This window comes from Oenanthe melanoleuca, chromosome 2 (assembly GCF_029582105.1).
Source record: "Oenanthe melanoleuca isolate GR-GAL-2019-014 chromosome 2, OMel1.0, whole genome shotgun sequence".
NCBI lineage: Eukaryota > Metazoa > Chordata > Aves > Passeriformes > Muscicapidae > Oenanthe > Oenanthe melanoleuca.
Window position 1 is genome coordinate 129,035,436 of NC_079335.1, and position 20,195 is coordinate 129,055,630.

The 20,195-nt window shown below is 37.8% G+C and overlaps 1 protein-coding gene across 1 annotated transcript in view; it reads left to right on the plus strand.

Moving 5' to 3' along the window:
- The first annotated feature begins 900 nt into the window (after positions 1–900).
- The window catches only part of LOC130250441 (macrophage mannose receptor 1-like), a 29,614-nt gene continuing 10,319 nt past the window's right edge, over positions 901–20,195 (plus strand). The window contains 21 exon segments of the mRNA XM_056486164.1: positions 901–1,055; positions 2,845–3,246; positions 4,566–4,739; positions 6,152–6,310; positions 7,187–7,300; positions 7,779–7,873; positions 7,876–7,915; positions 8,138–8,320; positions 8,894–9,051; positions 9,651–9,764; positions 10,085–10,200; positions 10,531–10,679; positions 10,821–11,020; positions 12,616–12,743; positions 13,365–13,452; positions 14,669–14,813; positions 15,863–15,898; positions 16,018–16,193; positions 16,716–16,783; positions 18,398–18,498; positions 19,477–19,613. Coding sequence (XP_056342139.1) covers positions 998–1,055; positions 2,845–3,246; positions 4,566–4,739; positions 6,152–6,310; positions 7,187–7,300; positions 7,779–7,873; positions 7,876–7,915; positions 8,138–8,320; positions 8,894–9,051; positions 9,651–9,764; positions 10,085–10,200; positions 10,531–10,679; positions 10,821–11,020; positions 12,616–12,743; positions 13,365–13,452; positions 14,669–14,813; positions 15,863–15,898; positions 16,018–16,193; positions 16,716–16,783; positions 18,398–18,498; positions 19,477–19,613 — 2,841 coding nt within the window. The 5' untranslated portion in view covers positions 901–997.

Here is a 20,195-nt window from a genome sequence, read left to right on the forward strand (position 1 = left end):
TAAAAACAGGAGATGATGACAAATTTTCCTGATATCATACTTTTGCTACAGGTGCTGATTAATTTGTTACTACAATTTAAATGATATTTTGATATCACAGATTTTTTTTTCCAATTTAGAAGTTTTTCTAAACAAAATAAAATATTTCCATTTTAAAAAATATGCTGTGATGAAATTAGGCCTTTACACAGTTATAGGGACAATCTACAGTGGTGGGGAATGGAATATTTAGAGTGCTGCTTTTCTCAAGTTTCCATCTTTAAGTTTGGAATACAAAGTGCTGAGTGGTGGCTCTGGGTAGGATCTTGATCTGAGTAAAAAGCAATATGTGGCATTTCCTGAAATTGTGACTAACTTTTGGAATGGCTCTCAAAAAAGTATTACCTACTTCATAAGAAAAAAAAAGCATTTATTTTCCAACAATCCATTTTTCATATTGTCCTCTAGTTGTATTTATGTAGAAATGTAGGATAATGTCAAACTCCTGTAGAAGGGCAGAAATTTTTCTAATGTCGTGCAGAATGAATTTCACTTAAATCCTCTAAAATTCACTTCTGTCTCACAGATGAAAATATGAGACTTCTGTGTTTTTCTGCTATTATTCTGCATAGCTAAGATGTAAGTTTTAAAACCTAAGGTTGAATTTCTGTCTTTAGTATTTCATTGTTGATTTGATCCCATGAGCTCCACACTGTCCTCAGCAGAGACAGTGGGAATGGAGCGAGATATAAACTTGTCACCACCTGCTTTCCCAAGGAAGCATGGTTTGCCCTCAGTGAGAAGTCATTCTTTTTCGAGGGTAAAATTTGTGCCATGTGGTCTTGTTTTTCAGAACTGTGGCATGTGACAGAATGTTTCCTTTTTTAGCACTCAGAGCTTTTACCCAGCCTGCAGAACCGAGGAGGACCAGCCACTGTCCTCTCTGCAGCACGACCTTTTCTCCAGCAGCTCTCACCACCCAGGTTTTGATGAAGAAAAGGAAACAGCATTTACAATTATGTTCTCTGGGTTCTTGCTTGTTCTCTCTCTAGCTCACAGTTCTGTGCAGCTGGTGGGTAAGTGCCTCCTGCTTGCTTCCTGTGAAGGGTCTCATGCAAGTGCTTCCACTCTTCTAGCTTTTCTGGGTGACTGTGGTTCTGTGGTACTGCCAGTATGTGAATTATTAGTTTGGGGATGGGGATGATCACATAGAAAAAAAGCAATGTAAAAGGAACCACAGACTCAATTCTTAATGGCTTTATTAATACATAGTGGTGCTATCATTTCAATAACCCCATAAGATCAGACCTAAGAAAATAATTAAATATGCTTAAATGCCTTTTTAAAAATGTATTTAATTCTTTACTTCTTTGTTCTAATTTTTGAGCTATTGGTGTCTCTGGGTAATAGTTTGCAAAATAAGGCAGGAAAAATCTCCAGGAGGGGTGAAATGTGGAAATATTGGTAGGATATGAAGATATTCATAGATGATGGCTGTAAAGGGGCTTTTATTCACTGTTTTCAACAGACTTACAGAATTCACTGGCATTGATAAAGTAGATGGAAGAATATTTTTTTAAAATAAAATTTGATAAAGTTTTGGAAATCTCTGGTGGAATTGCAGTGTACAACACTACTGCTATCCCTTTAGCTGCAATTCTCTTGTAGATATTAAACAGGAGGTTTCTGCAGACCTGAATGTTTAAAGTTAAATCCCTTCACCTTTCTAAGTCCTGAGGATTGTCACAGATTGTCTCAGAGTATATGGTATTTTTAAAACAACCATGGTCTCCCTGCAGGCCAGAATAATTTTCACTGTACTGTATATTATCAATTACATTGATTTTAATTTTTGCAAACTTTTTAAGGAAATATCTTTAACCCCTTAAATACATTTTTATTAATTATGGCACCCACTGCTCCAAATATGTATCATATAACTGGTGATCAATCCCACAAGCTTTAGCAAGAAATATGACCAGATGGGTGTCACAAAGTACAAGACAAGGCAGCAAAGCAAATTCATAACACAGCTCACAAGTGCTGCTGATAAACTCATTGCAGGACTGAAATTAGCTCCCTACTTCTACCTCACCTTAAGCCAATGCTTCAGGCATGATCAGATAAACTGCCTGGAGAGCTAGGGACACAATTTCTGTGCCTTTCTGTACCTTCCAACTTCCACCACACACTGGTGAGTGTCAGATGCTATAACTCCCAGGTCCTTTCTCAGACTGCAGCTGGCTTCCCAAAGTCATTCCTTGTTTTACAGTCAATGGCTCATAGTAGGGGATGGCAGATCTTGTAGTCAGCAAGGCTGAGGAGCCCAGAGTGACCCCCGAGAAACCCAGACTGGTTTACTCACATTTACATGAAAAAAAGGAAAGGAAAGGTGGATTTGGGGGAGGGGAGGCAAATGGCTCAGCAAAGATGGCTTTGTACCCATTAGGAGTCCTGTGAGATCTGGAAGGGTGAGAAAAGTTCATAGAGTCAGACATCAACAAGGCCATGCGTCTGAAGAGAAGCTGGACAGAACAAGGTAATGGTAACAGCAGAGTGGTTGAGGGAATGCACTAACCATGTAAAACCATCCAACAAGCTGTGCTCAGCTCAGCTGCTGCTGCTGCCCACCACTGATCCACAGCATGGTGATTTGTTATCATGACATTCATTTTCTATTGTCTACTTTATTTTTCGTCAGTAGAATTGATGTTGCTCTGGACCCTGGTAAAAAAGATACTGTTTTTATCTGACATGAATACAATGATTTCTTGTTCATGTGAATGGGAAGCAGAATCATATCAAGTATCCACTATACATATATTCTATATTAACTATCTTATATGCATTTTTTTTGTTTTACAGACATTAAAACATTTTTACTATATAATAAAGTCAACAGGCTCTGTCTTGAGGCATCTATTGCACTGTCAGTTAGAACTGCCACTTGCAATCAAGACAATGATTCACAAAAATTCAGGTGGATCACAGATCATCAGCTTATGAGTGTGGAACTAAAACTATGCCTGGGAGTGCCATTGAAGAAGGATCAGACCATGGTCACCCTGTATCCCTGTAATCAAAAGAGTGAGATCCAGTGGTGGGAATGCAGAAATGAAAGCCTCCTTGCAATCCAAGGAGAAGATTTATTTCTCAGTCCTGGCAACGAAGAACATGATAATGTTTTGTTAAAGAAGGAACTGAGAGCAGAGAATAAATGGAATATCTATGGGGCCATGGATGTTTTATGTTCCCAGGGATATGAAGGTACAGAAAATTGATTCTTTCATCCTTTGCATTAATTCCTTTGTGAGTGTTAGAGTGTTTAGGATCTTTGACTATTCTGACTCCTTCAGTCACCACCAGAGTTTTAGAAAATCCATACACTGAAGTACTTAACCTTGAATTTAATATTATATTTATGTCCAAGCATGTATTATACCCACACACTTTTTTAGTCTATGTATTATAGCACATTAGTATTTCAAGTACTATTACATGTACAAATATTACATGTACTCTCTATATATTCTATAAATACATATTACTAGTGATTATGTATATACATACTTACTATCATACTATGCAAAACTATTCTCTAAAGCCACTACTGCTCACCATACTGTGTCACTACATTATTAACACATTGACACTGATAAGTTTCTTATAAAGTCACAGGGATATGAACTTAACATCCCCATGAATGAAGCACAATATAGGTGAGCTGATAAAGGTCTGAAAGAACTGATTTAAGCAGAGGAAGCATGGCTTTTTTGGCTGAGCAGATGAGGATGCTCATGGAATAATCACAACTCTACAGCTCCCTGAAAGGTGGCTGTGGTCAGTGGGGCTGGTCTCTCTCCAAGCAGCAGCTGACAGAATGAGAGGACACAGTCTCAAGCTGCATCAAGGGAGATACAGGATGGACATTAGGAAAAAAATTTTATGGAAAGAGTGATAAAGTACTGGAATGGTCTGCTTGGGGAGGTAGTGGAGTCACCATCCCTGGATGTGTTTAAAAAAAGACTGGATGTGGCACTTGGTGCCATGGTCTAGTTGAGGTGTTAGGGCATGGGTTCGACTCGATGAGCTTGAAGTTCTCTTCCAACCCAGCGATTCTGTGATTCTGTGAATTGATTATAGTCACCAGTGCAATTTTTTGATTAGCTGAAGTCAGATTTGAATGTCTTTCCCCCATCCAGAATGAATGCTCTAAAAGCCACCTCACAGGGTATTTGAGCACTGAACTCTTAGCTTTGCATGTGGGAAGCTGCTTCTCTGTATGAGATGAATGGTCACTGGAATAAAACCAGAGAGAGATAGTCTAATGTATGCTTACTTTTTTTTCCAGGAATCAAGACTTATAAATATTAGTTCCTGCTTTTGCCCATGTTATATAAATCTTAACATTGTTTGAAGTAGAAGTATATGCCACCAACTGAAGTCTGAAAAAGTGCTGAAACAATTTTATGGGACAGGAACCATAGAAAGCACTTTGAGATGCAACTCTGCCGCAGAATTAATTTTCCCTAGTTTACCATTCATTTTTCAATTTCCATTCTCACGCTGCCGTTTTTTCCTCCCAGAGACGTTCACGCTGCAGGGGAACGCGTTCGGGGCGCCGTGCGTGTTCCCGTTCCGGTTCCGGGGCCGCTGGTGGGCGGCCTGCACGGCCGCGGGCCGCGCCGACGGCCGCCCGTGGTGCGCCACCACCGCCGACTACGAGCGCGACGGGCGCTACGGCCTGTGCCCGGCCGCAGGTGAGGGCTGCCCGCGGCCCCTGAGGCGGGCAGGGCATCGCTGGCTTTGCGATAACAGCTCCTAACCGCAGGGTGTACCTCAGTGCGCGCCGCGTCGCCCATGCGGCAGCGCGCCGTGCGAGGAAATAACAGGTCGCACGAAGAGAGTGATTGAGGAGTAGAACAGCTCTCGGCTCCCACCGACTGCGGGGGTGTTGCTGAGCAGAACAATAATTCTGAGCTCCTCGCTGCTTCCCAGCCGGGATGTGTGCTGGCACTGCTGTACAGGCCTTCTCTGGGGACTCCCGTGGTGATGGATGTGGGCACAAAAATGAACACTGCAGGAAGATTGATGTCGAAGTTAATGCTTCGATCTGCATGTGAATATTTTTTTGCCAAATACATCCTTTTATCCATGCTTTTAAGCCCTGTTAATATTGTCCAGGAGGCAGCCTTTCCACCCCTTTGACTTATGCCAATAATTTCTCTGCAATTTCAATCACTTTCTTCTATTTCTGTGGTCACTTTCCCCTCTATCTCCCTTTATGGCCTGGAGAGCTTTGCATTCATGATGTTGAAATCTCCACCTGGCACATAATAATCTTTCCTCTATGTTTCTTCTGTTCAGCACTGTCTTTTTTTATTAGAATGCCCTTTACTCCACTTGATTTAAAGTGGGTTTTCAGTGTGGCACACATCCCTAGTCAACTATGCTTTCCAGGCTCCTGCCAAGACACCTCACACACTGAGCCCTGAAGGTGTGTGACATAGGGTCATTGAATAATTTTCAGGGGTATTGAGAGCTAGTCCCAGCTTTCAGTTCTTTTTTATAAATTAATCTTCATGCTGACTTTTGGGAATGATCAAATACCTGATACAATTTTGTGTTGTGCTTGATTGAGCATGGTTAGATCTTCAACAAATCAAAGATGCAAAGATAATCAGGAGGAGCATGGTGCTGCTCAACACCATTGCTGTGTGGCAGGCACATCCAAAAGCTGTTTGAAAGGGGATGGAATTTATCTAAGAACTTTTTTGATGCTAAATTCAGCTCTAGTGCTAGTTCTTACAGCTCTCAGGGGGAGCTGCTGTGCAGAGAGAGAAGGAGATGTTGCACATCTTTTCAAAATTTTCACCTGGACTTCTGGCACTCACTCCATGCAATGTATTTTTCTAGGCAGTCACTTTCCTTGTGGTGATTCCTGACTTGTCTCTTCATGGAACAGGAGGCAGTATAGGCCAGCTTTACCTGTCAGCTTACCAGCCCTAATTTTGTCCTTCCCCATCTGCTCATAACATTTTCAGTCTAGAAAGAGCAGCCCAGGTGAAATTTAAGGAGACTTAGGAGAACCTGCCACACAGGACGAGAACCTGCAACTCAGTTTTCTGTTGGAAAGTTAGTGTGACCTCTGTTGCTGTTATTCTTTCCACAGATAAAGACAGCACGTGGACTACAGATCTGTCAAGAAATGTTCACTACCAAATAAATTCTGACTCAGCTCTCACATGGCACCAAGCCAGGAAGAGCTGTCAGCAGCAAAATGCAGAATTACTGAGTATCACAGATATTCATGAACAAACGTACCTTAAAGGTAGGGCAGTAAAGGAAACTCTGGGCTACATTCAGGATCTGTTCAGGACATCATAATAGCTAAGGATTATTTAGTATGATTTTGGCCATTGCCTTTGGACCTAAATATCTTTTATATTTAGATATTTATCTCTTGGACCTAAAATCTTTTAGAATTTGCAAGTTCGTATCAAAATTGCTGCCAATTTTACATAGACTTCAAAGTCTTTCAGCATCCTGGAAGTGTAAGAGTTTGAGTTCATATTTAAAAATCCTATTGTATATTAAAACTTTTTTTTTTTTATTTTGAGGAAGGAAAAAATCCTGAAAAGTAAATTAAAAACTTATTTTGGCCAAAAGGAAACTTAAAAAAAAAATTTGAAAATAAAGAAAAAAGCTATATCTTTATGCCACAAGAAGGGCATTTTTTTTTTTATTCAAATGCAGCTTTGACAGCTTGGCAAACTGGAAAATATCAGTATTTGTAGATATCAAATTTCTTACCCACATATAGATGAAGGAATGATATGGAAGAAATATTTGTTGTTAATTTTAGGGATTAATTTAACTTCTAACAGATTTATTAATGTTGTTTATATTTATACTCTACGAGTAATTATTCTTAAATAGCCCATTCTGCAGAAACAATTTTGTTTTGGGTATACTCTGTGGGTATAATCTGTGTTCATTTTGCATTAGTTGATAGAATAAAACAGGGAGTTTCTGCCTTTTTACAGTATTCAAACTTTGGCATATTTCAATTTATTAGGTACCATAGTATCTATTGGTATTTGCAGTTAGATATTGAGGAATTGTAAGTCTTCCTAGAGATACTGATAGTGATTTTGCTAATACAAAAGAGATGTATAAAATAATTCATCTTATATTTGTAACTCAGAGTTAACAGAAGGTACAGATTCTGCACTGTGGATTGGACTCAACAGACTGGACTTGAGTAGTGGATGGGAGTGGATTGGAGGCAGCCCTTTCCAGTACTTAAACTGGGCTCCAGGTAGATGTGACTTTGTTTGATTTTATATTTCCAAACAGAAAATATACATACCTCAAACACTGCTGTTAATTTTCTTATCAGCTAGATACTCCATAAGTATTTTAGCTTCTCTTGCTTTAGCAAGAAAAAAAAATCTTTTTCTATAGTAATATAATACAGAAACCTTCAATGTATTGCAAAAATATTTTATCTGTGAAAGCAACACTGCCTGTCCTGAAAATATTCAGTCTTCAATTTCTTGACTAGCAGCTAAAATATAAGTTTGCAGGTTTGTATCCACTTACCTAGCTTACATACTACACTTCCTACAGACATTTCCACTGCTGGATACATAGCATAGCTCTTGCCAAAGCTGTGAAAGACATGACCACCATCACTCCATCCAGGAGTGGTCTCTCGTGCATTTTAGACCTCAGAGTGCTGTTTTTCTTCCAGAAAAGTTTACTTTTTTTTTTCTCTCTCTGTACTTTTCCCAAAGGAAGCCCTTCTCCAGAATCTGGGAAGCTCTGTGCAGTTTTGAATCCTGAAACAAAAGCTAAATGGCAAAACTGGGAATGTGATGAGAAACTTGGTTTTATATTTGTAAGAAAAAGAACTTTACTTTGGCTCCTTCAGGTATGTTGACATATTAATTAAAGTAGAATCTGTTATCTGAATTGCTCAACATATTGACGAAGATGAATAGAAGAATCTTAGAAATATAACCATTTCTTGTTTCTCTGGTTTGCTTTTTACAATGATTGAAATCTTTCTAGTCTGATCTCCATTTTCACAACATACAGACTGAAACAGATGAAAGCAGTTGAACTTCTCTAAAGCCTTGGTGTGTGCTCCTAGGTGACCCTGGACCTGTCACTTGCCCAGATGGATGGGTGCCCTATGTAGATCACTGCTACAGGATCTTCAGGGACAGCAAAGGATGGGAAGGAGCTTTGACCTCCTGTCAGAAGGAAGGGAGTCACTTGGCCAGCATCCAAAGCCTCGAGGAGCACAGCTTTATGGTGTCTCAGCTTGGGTACAGTGAGTATTTCCAGGGGGTTTCCTGCCTTTGCCTGTATGGAAACAAGCTGAATTGATAGTTCCTGCTGAATTCTGCATGTTGTCAAAACTTTGATTTTATTTATTGCCAGAGTAATTGGTGTAGGTCTGAGGGGCTGGGCTTAGGGGGTTTGTCTGTTTTTTTTCATTTTGTTGAAAGAAAGCTCAAAACATTTACACTCCAAGTTGCATAAAACCAGTATTTTAAAATTTGGCCAGTGCAATAAAACTGAAAAGTAACTATTCAGAGTTCTATCATACCATTGTGGAGTATCAGCATTAGGCTGGTAATTCAATACCTACTGTTTGGAGGAAGAAGAGCAATATTTTTTTCATCCAGTGCAAGGATTTCCTTACATCTTAATTTTCCAAAGCATACAATCTTTATTTTAATGTCTATATGAAAATATAAATCTATGAAATTATCATAAAACATACTACTTAATTTTATCCTTCATGAATTTGTGAAAGGAATTCTATGTCCAAAGCTGAATGGTTGGTGCTGTGAAGAGGGTGGAGTGCCAAAAGAGGTCTTATCTCTGTTTCCATCTTCAGAGCCAACAGACAAGCTGTGGATTGGGCTGAATGACCGTAAGGTTCAAATGTATTTTGAGTGGAGTGATGGTACCCCAGTGACATACACAAAGTGGCACCTGGGAGAGCCATCCACTACAAACAACAGGCCAGAAGACTGTGTCCTGATCAAGGGCCAGGTGACATTCCTCAATACATATTGTACTTACTTATTAAAACTAACTACTTAATCAAGGAATAACATGCTTTGTCATTTTAGCAAATGGCTAATGCCAGAAAAAGTGATGTAAGGATAGAATTGAGTGAGATTGAGATTGAATGAGATCTTTAAAAAATAAATAAATAAAGTATTACTGCATCACAGGTGAAATTTCCTCTTTAAGTACATCTGAAAGTCACTCCTTTTCCCCTGGTGGTAATGATGGTATATGGGATCTCTGATTCCTGCTGGCTCCTCTTTGCCTGCTCATTTGCCATCCCATAGCACAACTGCCTGTGCAGAACCCAGCACAACAGGTCAGGGAGCAGCTCTATTCACCCTCCTTCCTTTTTATCACTACCAGCTGTGGCTATACTGCTATAGCCCAGTCTGTTTCACTAAATGTGAGCAGATTTGGTTTTGATATCATGTAGGAAAATTGCATAAGGAAAAAAAATCCATTTAAAAATAAAAGGAGAAAGAAAACAAATAATTTTCATTATAAAGACCCACATTATTTATCTTTTTTGGATGATTCATCTTTATCTTCTTTTTATTTCAAACTTTTTCCTGACACAGAATGGCTATTGGGCAGACTATATCTGTGAGAAGAAGGCTGGCTACATTTGTAAAAGAAAAGGTACACCACAAATAGCTGGAGAAAAAGAAATTACTGCTGCAGGTTGCAAAAAAGTAAGTATGTGAGAATGGAACATCAGTTTCTCAGATTAAATAGGTACATTGTCTGAGAATCAATTAGAATTATTAGAATTATTTGTATTATTTTGGGTTTTTTGGGTTTATTTATTATGAAGTTTCTTTCTCTCTCAAGTTTCTCTAAACTTCAGGAAACCATTTACAGAAACTCCTGAGGAGGAAACTGTAATTTCATTGGCAAAAAGTTTCTAGTTCATAATATTAATGATCATTGTGCTTCATTAATTTTTAAATGGCAGATTTCACTTATCACAATTGTTTAAAATTTGTATGAAAATCCTAAAACCATGTTACAGGGCTGGAGAAGATATGGGACCTACTGCTATTTTATTGGACATATTCCAGCAACATTTTCAGAAGCAAACACCACTTGTGAAGGAGAAGAAGGTTACTTAGCCACAGTTGAAAGTAGGTATGATCATGACTTTTTCTTTGCTTTTAAATAGCTGGAGATTGTATCTTATGAAATATTCCTAGAAGAGATAACACAACACCAAGCAGCAAAATGGTTAGCTAACAGATCAGGTCTCTAGTAGAATAACAAAAAAGTCTTGCTTTTTTTTTTAGTCTTGTTGTTTCTATGAATAGAAACATATAGAAATATAGAATTTGAATTCTATATAGAGTCTTCTCCCCCAATCTGAAGCAAGGAATAGGAGAAAAAATTCCATCATCACATTAGACTAGTAGGATTTGGGTAAATGACTTTGTTTTCACTTGTGTCTTTATGATGTTTTTACAGGTATGAGCAAGCCTATCTGACTAGCCTTGTTGGGCTGAGGCCTGAGAAATATTTCTGGCTTGGCCTCTCAGATGTGCAGGATCAAGGCACTTTCAGCTGGGCCAATGGTGAAGCTGTGTCCTTCACACACTGGGATGCAGGAATGCCTGGTAGGTGCTGTGAGGAGGGATGGTGGGTGCTCTCTGAGATTGTTGTCCCTTTTTAGATTGCTTGGGCATTAATTAATTAATTACTTTCTAAACACTTTAGAAAGTACCCAACGTTTGTTTTGGTTTTTTTTTCTCATAAAGGAAATAATCCGGGATGTGTAGCCATGAAAACTGGGACTGCAGCTGGATTATGGGATGTTCTTGACTGTGAGACAAAGCAAAAATATATTTGTAAGCAGTGGGCAAAGGGTGCAACAGTTCCACCTGTTCCAGCTACTGCTCTGGTCCCTACATGCCCTGAAGGTTGGGTATCAAGCAACCATAGAAGTTCCTGTTTTAAAGTAAGTGCCTAAATAGTTAAAAAGAAGCGGCCTGGTTGGGAGGGAGGGGAGGGTTGGGGAAAGGAAAAAAAAAAAAGAAAAAGGAACTAACATCTTCATTTTGCAATATCTGAGATTGTAATAGAGAAGAAAAAAAAAACACCCTAGTTCTTCTTAGGAAATTATCCATGAGAAGGGAGAAACTGAGGAAGAAAGATAAGGTTGAAGGGAGGGAAGGGAAGGGAGGGGAGAAGGGCACAGGAAAGAAAATGAGGAAGTTTGTGCTTCAGGGGTTGAAGGATCTGAAGAAAGGAAAGGAAAGGAAAGGAAAGGAAAGGAAAGGAAAGGAAAGGAAAGGAAAGGAAAGGAAAGGAAAGGAAAGGAAAGGAAAGGAAAGGAAAGGAAAGGAAAGGAAAGGAAAGGAAAGGAAAGGAAAGGAAAGGAAAGGAAAGGAAAGGAAAGGAAAGGAAAGGAAAGGAAAGGCGAAAGGAAAGGCGAAAGGCGAAAGGAAAGGAAAGGAAAGGACTCTGTATTAAAATTATTACAAGGAAAATGTCAAAATTCTGTATCAAACAACAGAAGCAGCAATGCTGGTTTGTTGGTACTGCTCTTTATGTCTGTTGTGCAAGGAAGTGGTATCTGTCTGAGATGTGACAGTTCAGGGAACAGAGGAACAGTGAAATGCAGCCTGCAGCAGCACAATGCCTAAGGCTGGACCTGCCTAAAATCAGCAGATTATCCCACAAAAAAAAAGGAAAAAAGTCACATGAAAGGTTAATTAAACCAATGTTTATGAAGGACATTTACTGGAGAGTTTCTCATACAGAGCTACAGATAACTTGTGTATAAAGTACAGTCAGCTATATCTGAGCAGGCATAAAAAAGGAGTTTGAACAAGAAACAAGTAATGTGTGAACAGTGATTTAGGATCATGCAAAGTTGAAATGTACTAGGTGTAAGATAATATTTTTATCACTTTATTGAGTTAATGAGTCCTTTTTGCCTTTTTTTTTTTTTAAATTTCTTTCAAATTCATCTTAAATTCTATTTATTTGGGCTCCTTTATCCCCAGATCATATTTTTAACTTTGGTCAAATCTGTGCTTATTTTCTCTTCAACTAGTTAGACATCATACTGCAAATGTATAGTGAGAGTTGTAAATTACCATTAGGTCGTTCCTTTGCCTGAATTTCAGACTCCTCCCAGACCATTTTGCCTCTCCACCACAGCTACTCTTTTTTCCCTTCACATTGAGGTTGGCTTGGGCCCTCCTGCAGTTAAAAAAAAATTAAAGGGAGTTGGGAAGTTGTATTGCCTCTTCCCTTCTAGCAATTCCGTTTTTTTGGGTTTTTTTGTTTTTTTGTTTTTTTGTTGTTTTTTTTTTGTTGTTTTTTTGTTTGTTTTGTTTTGTTTTGTTTTGTTTTGTTTTTTTTTACCACTATGCTAAGTAGGTAGGCAAGTCTAGTGTAAAAATTCTAGGAACAGAGTGGGAAGTACTGTTTCCCCTATGAACTTTTACTTGGCTCATATGAAACCTCACTTATGTTTAAGCAAGACTATGGTTCTTTTATTATTGTAACATATATAAAATCTGTTTTAAGTTAATTTCTCCATAGTGTTTTTGCAGATCGAGAATTAGAAAGAAGTCATGGTTTGAAGCTCGAGATTTTTGCAGACAAATAGGAGGGGATCTGGTCACCATTGACACTAAGGAGGAGATGCCATTCCTAATGGAAGCAATAAGGTTGCTATTTGATGTGTAGTTTAACTTAACAGATTTAAAGACTTTTCATATGAACTATTATGAATTATCCTCAATGATTTCTGAAATGTATGGGTTTCTCAAAAGCCAAAAGACCTGTGATACTTTGAAATTTGTCTATTTAGTCCTTCTTTAACTTTTTCATGGAAAAAAAGAGTAATTCATGTCGAGAAAAATTTAAAAAACCCTCCACCAGTATTATGATTACTAGATATAGATTAAAAACACATGAAATTAGCAGTATTTCTACAAGGGTAGAAAATGTGATCAATATATCTACTGGTGAAGTAGATATGTATTTACCTTGCAGGGGTCAGTGCTGAAACCACTTTTTGAATCTGTGAAGGTTTCACTAAGTAAATAGTGCATTAGGGAAATACATGATCAATACTACTAATAAGTCTGATGACTAAGGTATTGACATTGAACCACAGAAATATCACAGATTTCTGTGAAAAACATGTGTATGTACTTCACCAGAGGTCATAGGGAGATTTGCACCTTCACTGCTTTTACAATGTTCTCTAGAAAGTTCAACAATATATTTCTGGATTTTTTTTGTGCTGATGTTTACACACTGCTCTGTCCTGTAATTTCTTTTAGAGCCACTCGCTGTATGTTTGAAACAATTTGGCTCGGTATATTTTCCTTGAATCCAGATGAAGGATTTGCCTGGAGTGATGGGTCTCCAGTGAGTATTTTAATTTTTCATCATATTTGTTTGCTTAAGATATTTTGGTATTTGTACATATACTTCCTGCCTTTTTGCTGTTATCCTCATTAAAGAAAACACCAATCCTACTAACATTCATGTAGCTGCTAATCTGTATTGTCCTGGCTAATATCACAGCTAAACATTTGAATACATGGAAATTATCTGTATCTCATCAGAATCTGCAGGTTTCTGTGTAACACTCCAATTTATTTTCTTTTCCAATAAGATAATATTTATACCTAACATCAAAACATAAAAATTAATTATACTGTTCCATGTATCCTGTCTCTGGTATAAACATTTAAAGAGCTAATAAAACAGCAAGCATGTTTCCCAGTATACTCCTGAATCCCCCACTAAGTGATAGCTCAGGGTCTTTTAGAACTGGAGCTCGTATCTGTAATTTTAATTTGTTTATTTCTGGGACTTTATCCAGTCATCTCTTGAGCCTATGCAAATATCTACAGCTGTGCAAAACATTCCTCATTATTTCCCTCCATTTACTGCTACTCCTTTTTTTTTTTTTATTATTAACACAGGCAAGGACCTTTTATCTTATCCTGTTCACACTACTTTCCATAAAAGTTTCAGAAAGGGATGTTCTCAAGAATTCTTGACAATAATAAGTAGGTTGTATCACATAGGTCTCCCCATTTGGATGTCAGTTTCTTCAGAGGTAACTCCTCTAGATTTGTAGGACGTGACTTCCCTCCCAAAAATCACACTCCCATCCTCATTAACCTCAGGGAAGAGAAAGAGTAATGCTGAATTGATGCCCAACATGGTCACTGCTGCCAGACAGATGCTAGACAATGTAATTATGAACCAGGCCAGATGTGGAGTGGAAAGTACCCTGTCTGAGCATAACTGGCATGAGTGATATGTGGGTGAAGTTCACAGCTAGGCAAAGTTCATTAGAAACAGTTCCTTTGCCTGTTTCTCTTCTGCCTGTGTCTGTAGCTCAGGGCACAAACAAGAGGAAAAGATCTCCATGGCAAGACAGCCATGTCTGAGCACTGACATCATTGGCTCACTCTAAAATTCTTGCACCTACAGCTTTCCCTTCACTGCCAGCTTTTTTGAGCTAAAAACAGATTCTTCGAGGCAAAACCAATTAGTTTCTATTTTCCAGTGGAGAGTACAGCTGCCAAAACAGATGGAAAGAGTAACTAAGTCTCTATTTCTTCCACAGGTGAGGTACACAGACTGGGATGATAGCACAAGGAATTCAGGACAGAGCAAGTTTTGTGGCTCACTCTATTATGCGAGATCTTCTGGCCTGTGGTCTCTTTCAGTGTGCCAAGAGCAGCAAAACTGGGTTTGCCAGGTGAAACAAGGTAGATTTCTTCGCTTTTGGCAAGAAGATTAAAAAGTTTAATAAGTAATTACATTCTAAGTTAAGTTACTGGAGAAAGAGACAAAATTTTGAAGAACTACCTTTTCCAAATGGAGATCAAGGGCATTAAGTAACATATTATGGGCAGAGATTTTTCAATTATGAATGATAACAATGAATTGATGGGAGTTTTTTACATAAATTAGGGTGTATAAATAATCTATATATTTGCAAGATTACAATTTTTTTTAATATTAAGAAACTTGTGTGTTTATTTTTGTAATGCTGGAGGTAAGGAGTTTTTTGTATTGTATTCCTTACAATACTGGTTTTTATACTAACACAGGTGAAGCTAAAAATCAAGTATTATCTATTTGTCAGATTTGTTGGTACTTCAGGATCTCCTGTAGAATTATTCAGGATTCTACAGCTTTTGGAAAAGCATTGGTTCACAGCAGTGCAATTTCTTTTCCTATCCCAACCAGAAATAATTCACAATAATTATATGTGTTTGTACATATCTGTATATCTGTATACAAATATAAATATATATATATGTACATGTGCACGAAGTCGTATTTCCTTTTGCTTATAAATATTACTCAGAGAGTTTTTTTGATAGAGCTAAAATAAATCTAGTAGAAATTTTCTCCCTCTTGATGAAAATACTCCCAGGTGAATTATGGAATATCTGCAGATGGATCAGTGAAGGAGCTGTATGCCACAGTTTAAAGTACTTCAGATAAATCTACTGTGACTTACAGGCTGGAAGGGCAATTTTCCTTTACCTTGCTCTGTGCAGGAATCTGATTCAGCCAAAGCTATGGCTTTGCTGATGTGAAGCATAGTTTGTGATACAAAGTTAAAGCAGACAATATTGCATATTGAGTGATGTGAAGCTGAACTGTGTGGCTAAGCCTGATTGCTGGTCAGTCACAATGGAGTGGAGAACTCTGCTCTGTTCCTCACTCTTCTTGCCATCAGTCTACAAGCTACATCATAACACAGTCTACAGAGATGCAACATGCCTTCTATTTTCTTCTTTTGCAGGAGTGTCATTAAAACCTGAACCCATTGACACATATGGTAGGTATTTGTATATATTTATTTTTATTATTCATATTTTTTCCTTAAAATTGTTATTCTAAAAAAAGCTTTTGTGTTCTACACATATCGAATTTAAAGGTACCTTATTTATCTTCCAGAATATAAAACCACTGCAGATGGATGGGTCATATATGAAGATAAGCTCTACTATATCAGCAAAGAGCAGGTTTCCATGGAAAGAGCCCAAGAGTTTTGCAGGAAGAATTCTGCAGACTTGGTTGTTGTTAACAGTAACAGTGAGAGAAGGTTCCTAACGAGAGCACTAAAAGAAAATGTAAGAATCATTATATACAGGCAGCCTAAAGTAGAAACACTTTTGACAATCTGTTTGTAAAACTTGAGTTGTTTCAGAAGCAAGCCATCAGCACTTTCCCTAATTAAATATCCCCAAGTGCATCTTTGGTCCTGTGGGATTTGACCTCTCCTGCTCCGCTCCAGCTGCACTGATGCAGTTGACAGGAAGAGTGATGCAGGAAGGTCCCAACGCTCTTGGGAAGTAGCTGGTCTTTGAGGGAGAATAGAGAAGGAGTTCCAATTTCTGACTCAAAATCTGCTTCTTTTCTGTTCCATCCTAAGGGCCTTCAGTGCTGCAGGTCTTGGCTCTGATGCCCCAAATAAAATCCTGACTTCTGTGTCTGGGTGTATAAACACAGTGCTGTGGTTAACTGCAAGCAGGTGCTTTACTGCTGTGCACTTCTGTGGCTGCTCTCTGGACCTAACCAATGATGTACCAATTTCTGCTTGTTTTGCTTCAAAGACTTCTTTTTTTAATTGAAATAGTGTCTTTCTGATTTAGGAGAGCTACGGGAGAGAGCAAATAGGTTACTACATTGGTCTAAGAGTGAGCCTTGATAAAAAGTTCAGGTAAGTTAAGATGATCAGTGCAGCTTCTAAAATGTAGAGAAAAATAGAATATTTTATGTAGCTGGAGGTACTGCATATGTTCTCTTGAAGGTCTGAATGCTGTTCCACATACCGTGTACAAAGCAAACTGGAATAGTCCTAGATAGTCCCTATAGTTTTCTCCAAAAATAAATAGTAAAGGAAGCTTTTTTCCTTGAGTAAGCACTTGGCCAAAGAAGGTAAGCCAAGCTTAGCAGCTCTACTCTCCATACACACATTCCTCAAATTTCTTCCAGAGATTTGCCCCATAAATTGTAGTGATACTTCTCTATGCTGAATTTTATACCTATGACCATACACACACATACACTTAAAACTTGCCCTATATTACAGGGTTTGGCTTTCTTATGCTTTTTATCTATCTGTCTATCTATCTATCTATCTATCTATCTATCTATCTATCTATCTATCTATCTCAGGGGTTTTCCAGAGTTAGGAAAACACAGGCAATGAGTATAAAAGTCAATCTGTGCAAACTCCTGTTCCAGGAGAAAAGTCAGCAGAAATTTACAGTACAGAAACAGTAACAAGTATTGTGAAAAGACCAACACACAAATCAACTCTAAAGTAAATAAGAAATACCAAAGAGCATGGTACCTTTTGGCAAAGGTGCTTACCTTCCTACTTTCTAGTTAGGACGTGTCTGGGAGGTAAAAAAATGTGCTTCTGAGGTTGACCTGGAAAAGGTTAGAGTTTTGAGTTTAACCTTTCTATTTTAATGCCACTCTTGAATGTTTGTACATCACATACCTTGAGAGGAGCAGAAGAAGAGTGGGGTGAGAAGTTGATAGTGACTGAGTTGGTAGATGACTTTACCCTCCTGATTTAGGAGTCAATTAGGGGCATAGAGCATTCCATGGATCCAGTGAGAATCTCATTTATTTAGATCAATTGTATCAGTAGCAGCAAGACTAGATGAGACAGCTGAATTTCTTTCCTACTTCAGGCTTACTGATCTAATACTGATTAAAATGTGGTGACAACCTCTTCTTCCTTCAATAACAATATATTAAAGTAAAAAGCAGATAAACATGGAAAAATTTCAACTTTAAAACCATCCTTTCTAAAGTAACAAAGTTGACAGAACGTCCTTTACTTTAGAGAAAAATATAACATCACTCCCCTACATGCCCCACCCCCCACAGAGCAAGGTAAAATCTACAGAAAAGTATTTTCATTCTTCTTTTCACCTATGAAAACACAGAAATGCTCAGACTGAGAAAATTATATGAACTAGGAATACAATAGGTATTGTAAAACCATAAAATTTAATATCCTTCTCTGCATTATGTATTATGACTAATTGATTTTGATTTCTCGTATTAAATGTTGTCTAAACAATCCTGGCCATTAACAGAAAATATGCTCTGTGTATTCTTTTTCTATTTTTCAACCAGAAAGATTTTACAGAAATTTCTTCAAATTAGAATAATCAAGCAAAAAAAGGGAAATCTCTAACAGTCTCTCCCATTGTAGCCAGTTTCCATGAATTCTGATAGACATTCTGTTCATTAACACTATCATGTCAGAACTGAAGGTATTAATTAATAGCTACTTGTATATCTTTTCTTTAAGCTGGATGGATGGAACTCCAGTAACCTATGTGGCCTGGGCTCCTAATGAACCCAACTTTAAAAATAATGAAGAAAATTGTGTGGTGATGGTGTCAGAGCATGGTAAGTGACAATACAAAACTATTAGATTTTATTTGTCTCTGCTTGGATTGTAACTGATGCTGTCAAACACCTGCTGTCAACTGCCACACAATCTTTAGTAGCTGTTCTCTGCAATTTCTTCCCAGTGACAAGCCAACAAAGTGCACTAACTCTTCTCAGTCATGGACCACCAGCCATGGAAGAGTTCATGTCCTTAGAATGGGGAGATTGCAGTATCATGAGTAATTTAAAGCAGATGTTTCTTTCTGGGTTTGTAAGATTGATATTGCACCTTTTTACAGGGCTTTTTACAGGGCTTTTTACTACTTCTTTTAGTAAAAGTTTGAATTGTCTATGTTCTCTACCATAACTTCAGAAAACATTTATAGCTACAAGAAATGGAAGTTGAATGTACAAATCAATGAGGAAAGAAAAAAAAATACATCTAATGTTCTAAGATATGTTTACAAGTACACTGAAATGCAAATTTCTTGAAAATCCTAGAGTTCTGTTTCCTCTTCAGTCTACTTCTGTACCTTAACTGAGGCTAATGGGAATTTAGTATATACATTTTGATCTCTCAATTTATGTTTTATGAAGAATTCATGTTTCAAAACTATAGTGCCACTAGATTGATCTGATATTTCCCTTCTTACCCATTTCTGATCCATTTTCTTTTCAAATTTGCTTACTGGTGTATTTCCTCTGCTGCCTGCAATGTGATGATGCCAGAGCTCAAAAAAACCCCAAAAACAAGTATAGACACTGTGGAGAGAGCCCTGAATGAGGAGCAGATGGGCCAGGGATCCCAAATTAACTACAAGGGACTGCAGTGCTGTTACTATTAGAGTTTATTTGAAGGTGCCATGGTTAACTTTGCCTTCAGATCAAGCTGTAGCCTGAAATACAAAATTGAAAAAATTGTATTTATTTTTAAAAAAACGTGATAAATTATTATTGCTAAATATTAAATACTATAACATATTGATTTTTTTTCAGGCTTGTGGAGTGACTACAACTGTGGTTCTGCCCATAAATTTATATGTGAAAAACATAACAGTTCTATTAATTCAACATTACCTTCTCCATTGCCTCCTGGAGGATGTCCAGAAAGTTGGATATTTTTTAACAACAAGGTATGCCAACAAGTATCTTCAGTAAATTGTGTAAAGCAGTAGAACTGAAGAGAAAATCCTGAAAACCTCACATTTTTAACGGATATAAAACGAATCTGGAGAGTAATTACTTAGTCAGAATGTGCAGAGTGGATGGCTGGGCTTTTTTTGAGGTGACAATAGACATTTAACTCTGCAGAGAAATACAGTAAAAGTAGATGTATGCTGGATACATTTCAGGGAGCATAGTTTGTGCAGGCTTAAAATACACTGGTACAGTTTAAGAAAACCTCTCCTGCTCTCTTCATGCACATTATTTTGTTTAGAAATGCAAGTTTGTAATGGTCAATCTTGTGAAAATGTGGAAAGATTTAGAAATAATGCATTTGAGTAATCCCTTCAGCCTTTAGAGGTTCACAGAGCTTTCCATTCAGAAAGATGATGCCAAACTACAATTGCTTTGAGTACAGCTTTGCATTCAGACACAGTTGAGAAGTCCTCATTGCTGTAAGAGAAGAGTTTTAAGTTGAAGCTCCATCTACCAAAGGCTATTTTGTCTACTTTATGTACACTGTGCTGCTATTGCATCCTCAGCATGTTAGG